Source organism: Anolis carolinensis, unplaced genomic scaffold (assembly GCF_035594765.1).
Source record: "Anolis carolinensis isolate JA03-04 unplaced genomic scaffold, rAnoCar3.1.pri scaffold_10, whole genome shotgun sequence".
NCBI classification, from domain to species: domain Eukaryota; kingdom Metazoa; phylum Chordata; class Lepidosauria; order Squamata; family Dactyloidae; genus Anolis; species Anolis carolinensis.
Window position 1 is genome coordinate 5,259,335 of NW_026943821.1, and position 17,803 is coordinate 5,277,137.

Here is a 17,803-nt window from a genome sequence, read left to right on the forward strand (position 1 = left end):
TGTGTTAGATGGAGGTGCCTGCTATCAGTAGAGCCCGGATGCATCCCCGGCACAAAAGAAGGCGGGTGGATTAAAACAAAGGAAGATGCTTGCAATCGCGCAAGCATCAGTTGGGATTCCTCTGCGTTCTTTGTGCTTCATCCGTCTTCGGAGGTGCCAGGGCTTCCCTACCAGGCTGCAGCTTGCCGGCCTTTTTCTCTAGAGGAGACAAAGAAGCAGAAGCCAAACAAAGCGTTGTGGTGGGAACAGGGCGAGAGTGAGCGCACACAGAGAACACAAAGAGGAGAAAAGAGCCACTCGGAGGGCTTGGACTGAACCTTTCCTTCTTTTTTTTTTGTACAAGATTGATTTATTAACTATGATACATATCATGTAAGGCCTTTTAAGTTTTTACACCATTCCCAATGAGACACATACAAGACTCTGTAGCAAATACATGATTTTTTTTTCTTTTAAACTCAGCAGAAAATGGGCTTTTTTTTCTTTGCTTGCCCAGAGCTTTCAACATTATCATGCACTAATTGGATTGGCCTAGGATGGGGATGGAAAAGGGAAGGGAGGAGGGAGAGAACCACAAAATTGTTAAAAATGTGCTTTAAAAAGAAGCATTTTTTTTTTTAAAAAAAGGAAACATATTCTATCACCAAGAACGAAAGGATGTTGTTAGGCTCCTAAAAAATACAGAGAAATAAACATTATACTTTACATACAGATCTTTTCAGGAAAAAATAATAATAGTTGTACGTTTCCGTGAAGAACGTTTTGGGCACATACTTAGCTGGAACTACGAACACATTTTATGACCATTAATATCTTTTCTTTTCCTTCCTCTTCAATTAAAAAAGTTAATTCAACATATATAGAGATAATTTTACATGTGAAAATACAAGTACCAAGTGGGAGGGGGAAAGATAAGCTGAGTGCAGAACTAAATCCGACTTTTTAGGACAAGTTTTATTCCCATACGATTTCAGAAGCAGACAGGGCTCTTCTTTTTTTAATGTACACAGGAAAAAAATTAAGTTTTTTTTATTTAAACAATAACTTACGCCCTGCCTTAGACTACATTTAAAATACAATATTTCTATTGTATTTCAATTTTACAAAAAAAATAATAAACCTGGTAAGTGGGGGTCAGCTGTAACAGTTAAAAGTATGACCTATGACGCAGGCAGTGAGGGGACATGGGCCCCCAAGCCACCCCCAAACCCCACCGAAATCTTACAGCAGACAAATTCCAGCTGCAGTTCAGACAGATTGACACACAGACAGACAGATTAAGGAGTTGCTTGGCCTGTGGACCAAAGTAACCCTAAAAGTTAAGCGAAAGACAAATGAGAAACCAAAATTCAGATGTAGAAAGGGAAGGGAATGCAACGGCTGCTGCTGAGTCAAGGATGAAGGATCCGGATGATCAGCTAAGGATTCCCCTTGTAAAAACCCCATATGTAGGTCAGTTGGAGAAGCGTAGTGCTGTGAAGGAACAGGCCGCCAGCCTGATAGCCTTGAAATCGTGTTCAAACACAGAATGGATCGATTTAGTGTTAAAAGGAAGGTGAGTGTCACATATTTGAGGTGTGCCTTACAAAGTAAAACTCCGGCCACAGCACAGCTAAGCCCAGTCATTCTCCCAAAGGAAAGACGCTGCAGGTCACAGGAGGACATGGTCCCATTTGTGCACAAGAAGAACATGCACTTCCCCCTTTCTGCAGGTGTCAAAAATGCCCATAAGTGGGGGACACAACAGGAAGCAGCATCCTACAAAGAAAGCCAGGGTTTAGCAGAACTACGACCCAAATGCCTCTATGCACTCCACATTCTTCAAGGCTGATCTCTATCCCCCTCAGTGGCCCATATGACAACCCTCATCCCTCTATTTCTTAACTCAGCTGTGGAAAGGAACACCTAGGCAGCAAACAAGCAATGTCAGGTTGAGGTGGAAACTGTAAACACTAGTGAGCACAAAAGGGATGCTGTTCCTTTAGGAGGTTGAAGGATTTGGAGATATCCGGTCCTGTAGCTCATAAGAATTGGTCTCGAGAAGCCCATCGGAGCTAAAGAGGCCGAAGTAGTTTAGCTCCTTTTCTTTGTGGGGTAGGGATGAGGTTCACCCATCTATTCAAGTGGGCCTCAGAAGTCACTTAATTCAAGATAAGCAGTGGTCCCCAGGAGCGACACCTTGGTTCTGCTACACACACATAACATGCACACATGCTTCCCCTGCTAGGCTGGATGATCCACCTGACTTCACCTGTTGTTTTTGTAGGATTACTGGCGTCCCGTATGGAATTGGCAAGGGGGCACCTATTTCCCCACGCTACAAAACAAGACCTCCTCAACCCACTGCACCAAGGAAATGAGGCAGGCTCAGGGAGAAAGAAGCCCATCTTCCCTGGCATTTCCAGCACAGAAAATAGGATTAGAATCACAAGGCCACAGCGTTTGGCAACTACAGAGAGCCCATCCGGCAAATCCCAAATTCGCTTCTGAGCAGGTAAGTGATGGGAAAGTAGGACCACAGCCTCCATAGCACAGCAGCAGTGGGACTTGAATCTGCCACAATTATTTCAGTGAAGGACTACAAGCAGGCAGCCACCAGATTGTAGAGGATTCAGAGAAGCAGCAAATAGAAAAGATGTCTGGCATTGAATAAACCTCTCCCTGATAGAGGCGTATAATAGCAAGGAAAGCCCCAAATCCCAAAAGTTGTTACTAAGAGACCTTTTTAGTGGGAGATGTGTAGCATCAGACCCTTCAAGAAGGCACAGAAAAAGACCTTGCATACACAGAAGGACCGTATTCCAACAGAAAACGACAATGCCAAGTTCTCACACTAGCCCAACCCAGCATAGGTGTAGTGACCCTCTTCTGGGTCAGGTGGGGGGATCCTCTTTCCCCAGCCCTCTCATCATCCCTCCTTTCCCAAACCTCCGTATTGTTGTATGAACCCTCTCTGCTTTCTTTTTAACAGTCTCAAACCAACCAAAAAAGTGTCCATTATTTACAAAAGCTCAATTTTTAACACATGAGAATATAAAACTTGGAAGAGGAGGAAAGGGGAATGCTTGCAAGGGACGCTTTTCAGGCACACAATCCTGACACAATACGATTTTTAAAATGTGATTCTCAAGAAAAAGTAGTACATAATTCAGCTTATTTATAGGAGAGAGTCAGCTTGATGAAGACTGGGCTTCTGCAATGCCAGAAAAGGAGCAGAGTGAGAGGAAGGTCTGATTTGGGAATGGGTTGGGGCTTCTTCTCTCGACCCTCAGTCCCTCCATCCCCCAAACACAGTTTACCACAAACATCCTTGAAATGCCTAAACCAGCAATAAACCACAGGTTCTCCTTTAAAGTGCGAAGAGACAGAAAGGATGGCATAGGGAGTCCTCCCTTGTGTCTTCCTAGTGGTACCGTGGAAACTCCAGTTGAAACTGCCCTGCTATCAGTAGGTGCGGACTTCATCATCTCCTCTCTCTCTCACACACTCTCTCATTCTCTCTCTTTCACACACACACAATGCAGTTTACTAGGTACTGCTGCTATACAGCCCACAGGCCATTTTCATGGTGTCTCCATGGGAAATATTGTAGTGGTTCACTTCTAGCTCTTCCTTGTACAGGCACCCTACATCAGAGGTAAAGAAAGAAGCATGCTCAATACGAGCAGAACAGCCAAGTGTACTTCATGACCAACACGAACCTAGGCGAGGAAAAGAGAGGGAAGACCACAGCATTAAGGGGCTGATATGAGCACACAGTGGCTTCATGTGTAGGCCAAAGGGAAGAGACAAGTGCACTGTGCATGGGAGCACCAAAGAGTTGAGCCAGGGCACAGGCTTCTTTGCATACACATGCAAACACACCAGCCGAATGCAAACAGACTGGGACGAGGGAGCTCTGAAATGACGAAGGGAGAGGATATAAAGAGGGCCTATGCATCACATTTATTAACAGCTTGACCATTTCCTGTGGTGCTGGCAAACCAAATAATTGTTGCCATTGAGATTTGGCCCCAAGGCTTCTTTCTACAAAGCTGCTACCGATTTTGGCCGTTTTGAGGCCCTCCTATGCAGTCGTTTCTCCCTAAGCCTTCATGCCCTGAGCAGCCCAATGTGAGACTCGATCATGGGGGGGGGGGTCTTCTTTACTGATGCCCATCAGCCATTTTCAGGATTAGAGCCAAAATAGTCAGAAATATCAGATGATGTTGGGGGAGATTCACAGGTTGTGCGCCTTTGTGTGTGCCTTTTGAACAAGCATCTCTCTCTGGGTCTCCAAGATAGTAATGGACTCATCTACTTTGCATCTACATCCGCAGAAAATGGTTCTGCGGATGTTGTTCTTCTGATGCCATCTCCTCCAATGAAAGTCAAGGGAGAAGAAGCTACAGAAGTCACACTTTCCTCAATTTCCAGCACCATGCTTTACACTTTAAAACACTGGGGACATTTTTGAAAAACCTGTAGTTATAACCACCCATTCTCATTCTCGTTCTCTCTCTCTCTTTCTCATACACACCAATAGTATTTTTCCAACACTGCGTGCCAAAGGAATGAAACCTCAGGTCAGACAACAAAACTTGGACTTTGCTTGCAAAACTCACACACGCACATGCTCACACACATTTGCCTCTTTTCTTTCTCCTCTCGTAAGTGCTAACAAATATTCTGCGCAGAGGGGAGGAGGGAGGGTAACAAGAGATATGTTGCTGTTTGTCAAATGAAGACAGCAGAACTTACCAGACCAAATCTGGACTGCCCTACAACCCGCCACCCACCCGCCGCCAAGGGAAATCTGCCATGCACAAATTCTCTGAACAAGTAAAAAGGAGCCAAAGTCCCACACAACTTTGCCAGGTTAAAAACAGCCCAACCAGCAAGTGAGGGGAACGCCTCATTTCTCTCAGGTTCCCCATTCATGTCAAGGGGAGGGGCTCTTCCTTCCCACTTTGACTGGCCATTATTTCAGAGTCAAGACAAAGTTTCATTCCAGCCTTGTCGAAATTTTAAAAGCTTTCTGTTCAGAGCATTGGTCCAGTCCTTCTGAGCCAAGAGGCTGGGGTGCCGCAAGCGGAAATCATGGTCCCCGCAAGATGGGTGAGATGTCCAGTGCTGCAGAGTAGGCCTCCATTACAGCTTATGGAATGTGTTGTTGGGGAGAAGCTCCGAATCCTGTTACGCCTTAGCAGCGCCCCTCGGTTCACATGCGAGCCCAAGAGAAGACGGGAAAGGAGAGATTCCCAGATACGCATCTAAAAGCCAACAGACTACGCTCCCCTCCTCCAAACTTGGCAATGTTCCCACAAGTCCTACTTGGGTCGGGACTGCTCTTGGTCGAAGAAAGAGCCAGTGCGGAAGGGGAGAGGCCTGCATCCTCTCTGCTCAGCAGAAGGTCCCACGCTGCCTGTGTTCCGGCAGGTCCTTCTGTGCCAGGCACTGAGGCAGAACCAAGGCTTCACACATGTCCAATGCGCCAACTTGCTAGTGCTCTATTCCACACCACAAGTCTGCCACAGAGTGGAGTGGGGAAAGAGAGTGCCAAGCGATGCCAGGGCTGAGTTTCTAGTCTTTGTTCGGCACATCAGAACAGCAGTGGACCTCGATTTCCTCTCGCACCAGAGTTCACAGTGTATGCTGTTCAGCTTGAAGCTGGGGAGGGAGAAGGGGCTGGAGGGGAGACTGTGGTGAGGGAGGAGGCGTCTGCGGAGGGGAGGGCTGGGCCATCACAGGGGTGGAGGAGAGGAAAGCGGTGCTGACGGGAAGGGCCGAGGGGGAGCTGGGCATGGCACCAGGGGGCTCAATGATGGGCCGATTGTAGAAAAAGAAGGGGCACTGGTGGATGAAGAGTTCTATGATTGTCTGATAAATGCGGGTGGCAGTGAGAGCATCCATGGTGGTGAAGTCGGGCCTCATCAGGGTGGGCCAGAAGCAAATGGAGAGGTTCTCGCTGGTCATCAGATTGGTTCTGTTGTGTTGGCTGACTCTGCAAGATATAGAGACCCCCACCCCAAACAGTTAGCAAGGCTTAATAATAATAATCCGAATCCAGACTGACAAAGTTCTGGAACACAACACACCAGACATCACAGTTGTGGAAAAGAAAAGGTTTGGATCATTGATGTTGCCATCCCAGGTGACAGTCGCATTGACGAAAAACAACAGGAAAAACTCAGTCGCTATCAGGACCTCAAGGCTGAACTTCAAAGACTCTGGCAGAAACCAGTACAGGTGGTCCCAGTGGTGATTGGCACATTGGGTGCCGTGCCAAAAGATCTTAGCCGGCATTTGGAAACAATAGACATTGACAAAATTATGAAGGCCACCCTACTGGGATCTTCACGCATCATCCGAAAATACATCACACAGTCCTAGACACTTGGGAAGTGTTCGACTTGTGATTTTGTGATACGAAATCCAGCATATCTATCTTGTTGCTGTGTCATACAATGTTGTTGTGTCAATAATAATAATAATAATAATAAACCTTTATTTATATCCCGGACATGGGGCGGCTCACAGAACACTCAAGGTGTAACATACAAAATACAGAAAGTGCAAAACAAAACATACACAATAAACGGTCAAACATAACATCACAATTCGTTGTACCCCCTGATTCTGTAGGTAAAAACTACAGCATTTGATCTCAAAATTGTAAAGTGCTTGATAGAGAATCTGAAGGTCCTCATATGTATTATTAAAAAAGCCAACCATGGTTGAAGGCTCGATGGAAAAGCCATGTCTTTAATTGGAGCACACATTGGAACCTTTATGTGGCGGGGATGCACGTTCGTACCCACAAGAATGCCACATAAAAAGGCCAATGTGCTCCAAAGAGGACAGTCCACAGATATTGTGGGGTTAGCACAGGCATCAGCAAACTTCAGCCCTCCAGGTGTTTTGGACTTCCACAATTCCTAACAGTGGTTAGCCTATCCTTCAGCTCGCGCTAGAGCTGTCACTGCCTTTTCATATGTGTGTGTGTGTGTGTGTGTGTGGCTGATGACATTCTGATCATCCTTTTTGGGCACTGAGTACATGCAGTAAGAGAGAGGAACAGCATTAGGGACTGTGATACTTGTAATTATCCATATAGGCAACGTAAGTAGAAGGGACAAGCTTGCTGGATATGCTTGGACTAAGGGTTTTGAATTCCCATATTTTTTACTCAGAACAGTCAAAAGAACAGGAAAGAGATCATTTGGACTCCTCTCCTTCTAAAAGCATTTAAAGAGTGGGCCATGGTTGTTACTGTAGGTTAATGCATACAGTTTAGCATAGATCTGCAAAAAATATATGTGAATCTAATGAGAAGAGTGGAAAAAACCCACATCCTTCAGCTGCCTTGTTTTTCTGAACAAGAAGGTTGTTTATAGTGATGCCAAGAACACACCTTCTGAGTGTCGTAGGGCTGTTACCATTTCCATTAGAGGCTGTGAGAACCAAACCCAAAGGGCTGTTGGTTATTCTGGACTCATTAACTGGGAATGTAAGAGCACAGCCTTGCAAATATGACCTCTGCCAAGCAGCAAATGCCCTCTGGACGTGGCTAATGAAAGTGGGGAGACAGCGGGCCTAACACAACCTCCATTAGAGCGCCGCTGCCAATTTCTGGAGTAGCAGGATTTACCAAACTTAATGAGACCCCTGATAAATGCAGGCTGGCTTAATTGGAAGAAATGTCAGGGAATAGATTCACTTCAGGCAGGCTCCGCTGCCCCATTGTGGCTGTGAAATGACCCAGCGTTGGCAATGCACCACTCCGTGCTTGTTAAGAAGGCAGCGGCTAAAACTAAGGTGACATTCCCACCTCCCCCATTTGCATCTCAGGCTGACGTAGAAACGCGCATGGCACGGCACATACTTGTTCAAATGGGAGATAACGTATTTGAAGACCTCGTAGTTCTCCTTGGGAAATTTTTTCAGCACCTCTTTAAGTGCATGCAGCTTCTGCTCTCTGTCGTTGATCTCTGTTTAAAAGGGAAAGGAACAAGACTTACCAATTGTGAAAAAAGAAATGTAAGGATTTTAAAACATTCTCCACTAAGAAGCCTGTAGCCACTGATGTTCAAGGAGAAAAATCCCACAAGACCCTTCACAACACACCTGAGAATTCTCTTTGGGTAAGAGAATAATATCTCAACACAGCGAACAAAATAAACCACTTGTTAAACACTGACGTTTTAATGAGGAACAATCGCAGCTAATTTCCTGGTATTTAAAATTATTCTCTGTCACTAACATGACAGGTGACAGACTGCCTGCATTCAGTACACAAAATGCGTTCTGCAGCAGTCATTTTGCAATCCTCAAATATTACAAATTTTCCTCTCATATTTTCAAGAACCATCAGAATTGGAAACTGTCAAGTTGTTGAAATATAAAGAAACTGAGCTTCCTGTAACCTACCCTCATTTTCAACAATCAGGCTTACTAAAACATGAAGGCGTGTGTATAGATATATAGACCATGTCGCATAGACATTGGCTCTAGCAAGACAGCTGTGAGGAATGGGGGAGGAGGGGGGTTAAGCTATTTGCTTAACTGCTTTGTTAATTTATTTCAAAGGGTGTTGAAAAACTGAACATGTTTTCAAAAAATACATAACAGGATAGGAATTTCAATTTTTATCATTTGAAATGTAGTCAAAAGACACCCAATAAAACCTTAATTTTACAGCACTACTGACACTGCTTACTAAGGACACCAATTAAATGATCAAGAAGATGCTGTTGTGATGGTCCTGAAGCTTCAGTCTACATGATTCTGCTGTTTGGGGAGGGTTATACATTTCTCCCTAAATATAAAAACCTATGTTTTGAGCCAATATAAACGTCAAGCTGTTCACAAATTGCTACTCTGTGGAGTGATGCAGGAAGTGTGCACAACCAGGATGAACTTATTGCCACAAATCTGACCTTGCCATGGACCTGAATGGAAATATTATATCCACAAAGTAGCTGCATGCAATAACATCCTGCAGAAACTTACTGGCAGAGCATGGGGTGCAGACTCAAAATTAATAAGAACATCAGCCCTGGCCTTGTCTTACTCAACTGTTGAGTATGCCTGCCCTGTTTGGCTAAGTCTGTCTATTCAAAGTAGGTGAACATAGCACTGAACGAAACATGCAGAATAATCACAGGATGCCTTAAACCTGTCAATAAACTCTACAAGCTAGCTGGCATTGCCCTCCCTGATGTGAGACAGGAAGTTGCTGCTAACTGTGAAAGAAATAAGGTTGAACACTGAAAGCCATCCTCTGCATGGCTATCAGCCTCCTCCCAGTAGACTCAAATCAAGGAAAAGCTTCACAAGAACCACCACTCCTCTTAATGTTCCTCCAGCAACAGCAAGAGTATCCCTCTGGGCAGCCCGGACTGTGGCGCAGGCGGGACAGCAAGCCAGCTGCAATTAACTGCAATGAATCACTCTGACCAGGAGGTCATGAGTTCGAGGCCTGCTCGGAGCCTATGTTTGTTTGTCTTTGTTCTATGTTAAAAGGCATTGAATGTTTGCCTATATGTGTAATGTGATCCGCTCTGAGTCCCCTTCAGGGTGAGAAGGGTGGAATATAAATGCTGTAAATAAATAAATAAACCAGGAAATCCTAAACCAAGAATGGTTCTTGGAACTCCTTGAGCAGACTCAAAAGCAGAGTGGGCAGATCAAAAGACAACCTGGCAAGATAGCACTACCTTGAAGAATCCTCTACCTTGTGCAACTGTGGAGCAGAAGAAACAACTCCAAATATGTATGCTTGCCCACAATGCCCTGCCTCATGCACAGAAGAATTGTTTACAGCTACAGACAATACAGTCGCTGTTGCCCGTTTTTGGTCAAAAATTATTCAGCAGCTTGTGTTCCCTCTACTTTATCAGTTTTATACTTACTGTATATACTTGAGTATAAGCCTAGTTTTTCAGCCCTTTTTTAGGGCTTAAAAAGCTCCCCTCAGCTTATACTCGAGTGAGGGTCCTGGCCGGCTTATATTCAGGTTGGCTTATACTTGAGTACAGTGTTCCCTCACTTATAGCGGGGGTTACATTCCAGGACCACCCGGGAAAAGTGAAAATCCGCGAAGTAGGGACACTATATTTGTGTTGTTTACAATCTCACTGATGCTGTCCAACTGTGTTGTTTACAATCTCACAAAGCTGCTTCAACCTCTTTTTCTCTCCCTTCGGCTTCTCCTTCCCTCCTTCCTTAGGCTTCTCCTTAGGAAGGAAGGAAAAAGAGAGAGGAAGGAAGGAAATATCAGAAATTTTGATGGTTTATTATATTGTTTTAGTGTTTATTGAAAACCTGCTAAACAGCGAATCTGCAAAAAGCAAACCGCGAAGTAGTAAGGGAACACTGTATATAGGTAATCAGAGTTGGACAATCTTATCTTAGTAAAGTCTTATTATGTTCTTAAATTACAGTTTTATACAAATATTCAAAAACATTTAACCTATTGATGCCTCAAATAATGTAATTTTATTAATATCTATTTTTATTTTTGAAATTTACCACAAGCAGCTGCATTTCCCACTCTCAGCTTATACTCAAGTCAATAAGTTTTCCCAGTTTTTGTGGTAAAATTAGGTGCCTCAGCTTATACTTGGGTCGGCTTATACTCGAGTATATACGGGGTATTTATTTATGAGCTGCTTTTGACACGAAATAAGTAAATACTGTTAATCCAGACCTACAGTGCTGATGCTCTTGGTATAAGAACTGTACCCATTTCTCCCTTTACATCAGCCCAATTCAATACCCGGAACCCCACTCCATGTCACCATTCTCAAAACCTTTGGATCTTGGTGTTTCCTTGGCTGTGAACTTACTAACAAGGATCTGAGCAATTCAGCATCGGCCTCCTTCGATGAGTTTACAGTATGAAACAAAACAAAAAAAATCCAAAAACACAACATCTTTTCTCATAGACTGGAGCTTTTAGCTCAAATACATTCATGCTTAAACAAGACTACTTTTGCTCTGATTTGCAAGTATTATTATTCGAAACAGCTTCATTCTGCCAGCAGAATTTATCATATGATAATGAAAGTATGCCAGCTCGTTTTCGACCGGCATGGATTAATCAGGCAGCAACATATGGATGGTTCTCTTTTGTATTTGTCAAATGTGTGCCTTGTTCAATCCCCAGGAGCTCATGCATGAGAAGTTCCCTGACAATTGGTCCCTTAACCCTGATCTGTTGCTTTCCCATTCTGCCATCTTTAATGGAATCCAAACCATATAGCTTGAGGCTGTTGCCTCATGATATACCTGCTTCTGCTAGAAAAAACCTCACTCCGAGCATATACGCTTTCATACTATGCCATTATGAAGCTGGACTCATCTGATTTTTTAAAAATCATTCAGACTGGTTGAAAAAGAAAGATTAGAAATGCAGAAGATGCTGCTTCAGCAGTTCCCACATACAATGTCGTCCTTTCCCGTGCTGTTATATTCGCCAGCTCTAGATGGCACCATAGCAAGACTCACATCTGTTTCCTAGTGTTTTAAAAAAGAAACTAGCTGTCATAGAGGCTGAAAAACCTTCAGCTCTTCTGAGTTTTGGGGTTTGTTTGCTTGTTTAATCTTAAGCCTAGGGGCAACATTAGAGTGCAACAGTCAAGAGCAGTCTTCAAGAATCTTCTAAACCTCTTCACTGGCAGAATTCAAAGACAAGTCTATGAGATACAGCCCTCACTCACGCTTACGATGATTTTGTGAATTCTCTGGCCAGAAACTAGATTTCTAAAAATATCTGTATAGACAAAATTTTCGTGGCAAAACTTTCCGCTGGTTGTTCTTCCCCCACTTTCCTAACTCTTATTGCCTTGGTTTGAACCTGTCATCACATCTCTTAATCTCTTAGTCAGATTTCTCCAGTTATTGGGTTTGTTTTGTTCAAAAAACAAACAAGCATGACTGCAGGAAATTAATCCTAATTGCTTCCTTTCTTGGATACTCAATTTTTATGTGTGTCTCTATATAAGAATCAAGTAGTCCAGAGGTCTACTATTCAATACTTAACTTGAAATAATTAGAATCAGAAGCTAATCAGAAGTGGTTAGCTGCCTAGATGAAAGGGAAAGCTCATGAGCTAACCCTTTCAGCAATCTTGATCCACATAAAGGCTGAAGAGCAGGCGAGGACAGTAGGACCCTCTATTTCTAAACACCAGAACTATGTGTTGTCGAAAGCCTTCATGGCGTATCATTGGGTTGCTGGGAGTTTTCCGGGCTGTATGGCTATGTTCCAGAAGCATTCTCTCCTGACATTTCACCCACATCTGTGGCAGGCATTCTCAGAGGTTGTGAAGTCTGTTGGAAACTGGGCAAGTGGGGAGTGGGGTTTATATATCTGTTAATGTCCAGGGTGGGAGAAAGAACTCTTTGTCTGTTGGAGGCAAGTGTGAATGTTGTAATTAATCACCTTGCTCGGCTATGGCTGAACTTTTCTGGTTGAGTTAGTCTGCAGTGCGTTTCATGTTCCCTGATTTGAAACTGTAAGGCTTTTCAATGCTAATCAAGGTGATTAATTGCAACATTCACACTTGCCTTCAACAGACAGGAGTTCTTCCTCCCACTCTGGACTTTCCATAGATATATAAACCTCACTCACCTAGTTTCCAACATACCTCACAACCTCTGAGGATGCCTGCCATAGATGTGGGCAAAATGTTAGGAGAGAATGCTTCCGGAACATGGCCACACAGCCTGGAAAACTCACAGCAACCCAGTGATTCCAGCCTTGAAAGTCTTCAACAACACAATCAGAAGTGGGTAACTGCTGGGATGAAGGGGAAAGCTTATAAGTTAACCCTTTAAAGCAGTCTTGATCCACACAAAGGCTGAAGAGCAGGCAAGGAAATTAGAATCCTCTATTTCTAAACACTAGAACTATCTTTCTCAGATCATCTATGCAGCTATGAGCCCTGAGGGAGAAACACAAATGCAGGAAGACATGTAAAGTGGGATGTGTTCCAGGCCATGGCAGAGCTAGAGTTGTCATGCCCATTTTGTGCCATTATCCACATATGTATCTGCAACAGTATATGAACAAATAGTTGCAGAAAGCACCATCTGGTTGCAAAATATAGGAATTTTTGTGGTTTCTTTCCCTCCCTCACCCACTCCCTAAGTCAGGATGCTTTCAAGACAGGATGGAAAAAGACTGAGAGGTCTGAACGTACCTTTATTAATATAAAAAAAAACCAAAGCAGCATACTCACTGTGGGCTTCCACCAGCTCAGCCTGCATATTGTAAGGTACCAGGGGTTCAGGCAATTCTGAGAAGAAGCTCTTCATGGCTCCAGCTACAGCATTCACAGTGAAGTCCTTCTCTACAAGGTCCAGATTGTGATCTACATGAACATTTCACAATAATTACACCTTGTATATCAAATATAACAATATAATAATATATAATACTCATACTATGTTATACTAATAATATAATATATTGTATATACATATAATATTGATAATAATATTATAATGTAATGCAATATAATAATACACTATTAGAATTGTATATTTATATGACATGTAATATTACTAATAATATTGCAATGTAGTGTTACAGTACAATATAGTAATATATAATGCTTATATAGTGCTATGCTAATAATATAATATATTGTATGTAAATATAACCTGTAAGCCGCCCTGAGTCCCTGTTGTGAATGAGTCTTCTGAGGCTGTGAGTGATAATGGTGGGATCAGGAGGGGAAGGAAGAACCCTCGCGAGGAGGGCTCGCTGGAAGATTTACACAGGAAAAGAATCAGGGAGTTAGATGGGGAGTCTTCATGTGAGGATTTGGAAGGGGATCTTGAGGTGGAAATGGATGCTGAAGAACCGGTAATGGCAGAAGAGGTTGGCACAGATTGGGCACGGGCTCCGGAGGATCTTGGGGAGGAAACTGGGACCATGGATGCTGTGGATGCAGGAGAGGATTGAGTATCTTCAGAAGTAGATCCCACATGGTCTACCTGGAGGAATGAGGGCAGTTCCACAGGTGTGGAGAGAGTTGGGGGTGGACAGGGTGATCTTGATTCTGATGAGGAATTGGGGACGCCTGATCCTAGGGCGTTGGAGGTTTGGACGCCCAAAGGAACCTAAATAAATTGGGGGTTGTTGGCCATTATTCTTTGCATGTGGCAAGGTGTTGCTGGGCGCTATTGGGTTTCCTGTGCATGATTCTGAAGACTGGCTTGGGACTTTGCAACCGATGTAAGTTTGATCCGGGTTATTTTACAATGGATGGCTGGAACTGTGTGAGTTTTCTTGGACTGCACTGTTATTACCATTTTGCATTAGCTGCTGTTCGCCTTCGTTGTCTTGGCTTTTTGTGCCATCCCGTGATGTGGACCTTGTTGTGACGACTTCATCCTTTGGACCTTGGACTGGAACTCGACTTGGCATATCTCTACGCTCCCAAACTTGGCTTGATATTGTTCTCATCTCCGTGGCTGACTACTGTTGCTGACTACTGGCTTTGTCCTCGACGCTGGCGTTGTTTCCTTATCCCGACTTCGGACCAGCTTAACTTCGTCTCAACGCTACGCTCCTTTAACTCCTGGTTTGGCTTTCTGCTCCACAGCGGCTTGCCACTATCTCGACAGCGTTTTTCCTGCTTTGCGAGCTCATGCCGCTTTGAGCGAAGAGCTCTAGCCTGGTTTGGGCTTTTGCTTTAGTTTTGGGATTTTTATTGTGCTTCTGGGTTTTGGGGAACTTTTGGGTGATTGGGACTATTGGCCTTTGTGTGTTTGCCATTTTTGAGCCTGTTTTGTGATTTTGAGCTGAATTCAAGCATTTTAGTTTTAATCCGGATTTTATCTCTGGAAAATCCGGATTATATGCCAGTTTGCACTTTTGGCGTTTTTTCAGTTTTAACTGCTTATGAACACTGAAAATTAAGTGTTTAAAGCTTCTGGACAAATTACTGAACTGCTTTTGAGTTGTTAATTAAACTATATTTTGCTCTCAGTTGGCGTCTGGCCTTTGACAGTCCCCTTTGGGGTGAGAAGGGTGGGATATAAATGTCACTAATAAACAAATAAAGCTACCAAGGCAAACTACACACGTTTGGCTTCACTGTATTTTCAGGTTTCCTTGTTACAAGCATGACATTACTCACTGAGAGGTTGATATTACTATGGTGTTTCATCACATTTCAGGGAACAGACCAGAGATGGCTCTTACCTTGATCAAACTGCCGTTGTAAACTTTCCATCTCAGACTTGTTTCCACTCACCCGGTAGATACCTTCTGTGCCCAACCCTGGCAAAAGAAAAAGAAATCACTACAGAGTAAAACCACAAATCTGAAGGACTTAGCACCACCAAGAAGAAACAGAGAATAGTTTCCTGCAGGGAAATGATCGCAAAAGATTAGTTATATTATCAACATTAGGGAACTTTGGTTAAACATTTCCTACTAGATTTACACTAGTCTTAAATTTTTCAATATATCAAGAGAGATCAGAGAAGATAAGATTAACTTTACTTTCTCTGTCTACTAAAGGGAATGGCTAGATTTTAATTTGCTAAAAGGGAAACAAAGGCAGAATTCTGGAAGATCACAGTAACAGATTAAAAAATGAAAATATTATTCTCCCCCTCTCCAAGCATCCATGTAGCTTTAACATCTAATACTGTGAAGGATTTAATTGCTACAAGCTGCTCTGGAAGCTCATCTTAGCTGTAAAAGAGGAACTGGTATACATTCCTTTTGCCCTTGCAAAAAAGGCATGACAAACATTTCTTTGTACCTGTAATGTAAAAAATATATATAATTGTAGAAAGACTATCTAGAACACAGATCTTGTAAAAATTGGTAAACATGGTGTGTGTCTGTGTGTAAGTGGAAAGCTTTCTATAAATAAATGAGCTACACCACCACCACCCAAGGACTAAAAAGTTATAGTGGAAGTGAGTTGTGTATTCTCTTAATCATGGGAATTTTTTTTCTAGATGCTAGTTTTTTTTTAATAGGTTAAACTGCTGCTATTTTGGGTTGCTGTGAGTTTTCCAGACTGTATGGCCATGTTCCAGAAGCATTCTCTCCTGAAGTTTTGCCCACATCTATGCAGGTATCCTCAGAGGTTGTGAGGTATATGGAAAACTAGGCCAGTGAAGTTTATATATCTGTGGGAAGGTCCAGGGTGGGAGAAAGAACTCTTGTCTGTTGGAGGCCGGTGTGGCCTGGCTGATTCCTGCCTGGGGGAATCCTTTGTTAGGAGGTGTTAGCTGGCCCTGATTGTTTCATGTCTGGAATTCCACTGCCTTTTGAGTGTTGTTCTTTATTTACTGTCTTGATGTTAAGAGCCAGGTTTTGTTCATTAGCCAGATTTTGTTCCTTTTCATGGTTTCCTCCTTTCTGTTGGAATTCCCCACATGCTTCATGTGGATTTCAATGGCTTCTCTGTATCGTCTGACATGGTGGTTGTGAGAGTGGTCCAGTATTTCTGTGTTCTCAAATAATATGTTGTGTCCAGGTTAGTTCATCAGGTGTTCTGCTATGGCTGATTTCTCTGGCTGAGTTAGTCTGCAATGCCTTTCATGCTCCTTGTTCATGTTTCATGTTGCTATTTTAATTATACAATATTTCATTTGTTTTTAGACTTGGTTTTCTCCCACTTCCCATCTCTCATGAATATTCTAAGATAAGGGGCCTGGGCAGTGGCGCAGGCTGTTGAGCAACCAGCTGCAGCCAGCTGCAACAAATCACTCTGACCAAGAGGTCATGAGTTCGAGGCCAGCTTGGAGCCCCGCGTTTGTCTTGTCTTTGTTCTATGTTAAGGCATTGAATGTTTGCCTTATATGTGTAATGTGATCCACCCTGAGTCCCCTTCGGGGTGAGAAGGGCGGAATATAAATACCGTAAATAAATAAATAAGTCGCTGTCCAGAACCAGTCTGTAGAGGCAAAAGGGGAGGCCTCTGGCAGAGGAATCTTTTCCAGACCTACCACCCAAGAATCTTCCTAACTGGATACGCAAATATGTAAACCGGTTGTAAAATACAAAAAAAAATTATACATTGAAAGAATGCCCTCTCCACAGAGTTCAAAATTAAAAATACTTCAGGAACTTAAGTGGTGGTGAAGAACAAACCTACAAATCAGGTTCACTGTTTTATATGCTGTCTCTTCCAGAGATGCACTTGGTGGCTTCGGGCCTTTTATGCCCAGATCTATCTACCTCACGGGGCTCTTATTATAATTCTTAATACTCTCTCTATCACAATATAGTTGTCAAATATGATGTAAAGGTGAGTTGTGGCATGCCTGGTTGCATTTAGGGTTAAAGAAGTTTTTAGCGACTGCACATCTAAGAAAGTTGATGGCGATTTTCAATGCTGCCTGTAGCTGTCCTAAAGAGAAATACAAGAAAGCTGGCGAGGAAATTTACAATATGAAAAGAGGGAAGGCATCAGAGGGCAAAGGTGGTTGCCCTTTGAAGGAGGAAGGCCTGCTTCAGTAAATATGCAGCCTGAGTTGGGGATGGAGGAGGAGCCCAATGTTTCAATTAAGCAATTGTTTTAATTGCCACTTTCTGAGAGGCCAATCTTTGGGGAAGATAAAAGCAGAAGGCCTGCTTGCCTCCCTCCCAGGGAAGGGAGTAGATTGATGATAGGTGAATCTGGGATGAAGAGGATTTATTCAGAGTCCAGGTCATCAATTGCAAGGCTTAAAAGCTCTAATTGCCACAGAGGCTGCCTGCACAGGGACCTCATTTCGCAGAAAGCCATTCACCTCATCAGGGAGGGAAAGTGGGTTAATGGACCAGCCCAGAGGGCCGTATAATT

At 43.3% G+C, this 17,803-nt stretch overlaps 1 protein-coding gene across 1 annotated transcript in view; it reads right to left on the minus strand.

Annotated features, from left to right (window-relative positions):
• Nucleotides 1-312: 312 nt before the first annotated feature.
• Nucleotides 313-17,803, minus strand: part of arhgap35 (Rho GTPase activating protein 35) — a 77,107-nt gene continuing 59,616 nt past the window's right edge. Inside the window, exons 4-7 of the mRNA XM_003228036.4 lie at nucleotides 15,199-15,276; nucleotides 13,226-13,357; nucleotides 7,865-7,970; nucleotides 313-5,983 (exon numbers count right to left, since the gene is read on the minus strand). Coding sequence (XP_003228084.1) covers nucleotides 5,623-5,983; nucleotides 7,865-7,970; nucleotides 13,226-13,357; nucleotides 15,199-15,276 — 677 coding nt within the window. The 3' untranslated portion in view covers nucleotides 313-5,622. The remainder of the gene's footprint in view (nucleotides 5,984-7,864; nucleotides 7,971-13,225; nucleotides 13,358-15,198; nucleotides 15,277-17,803) is intronic.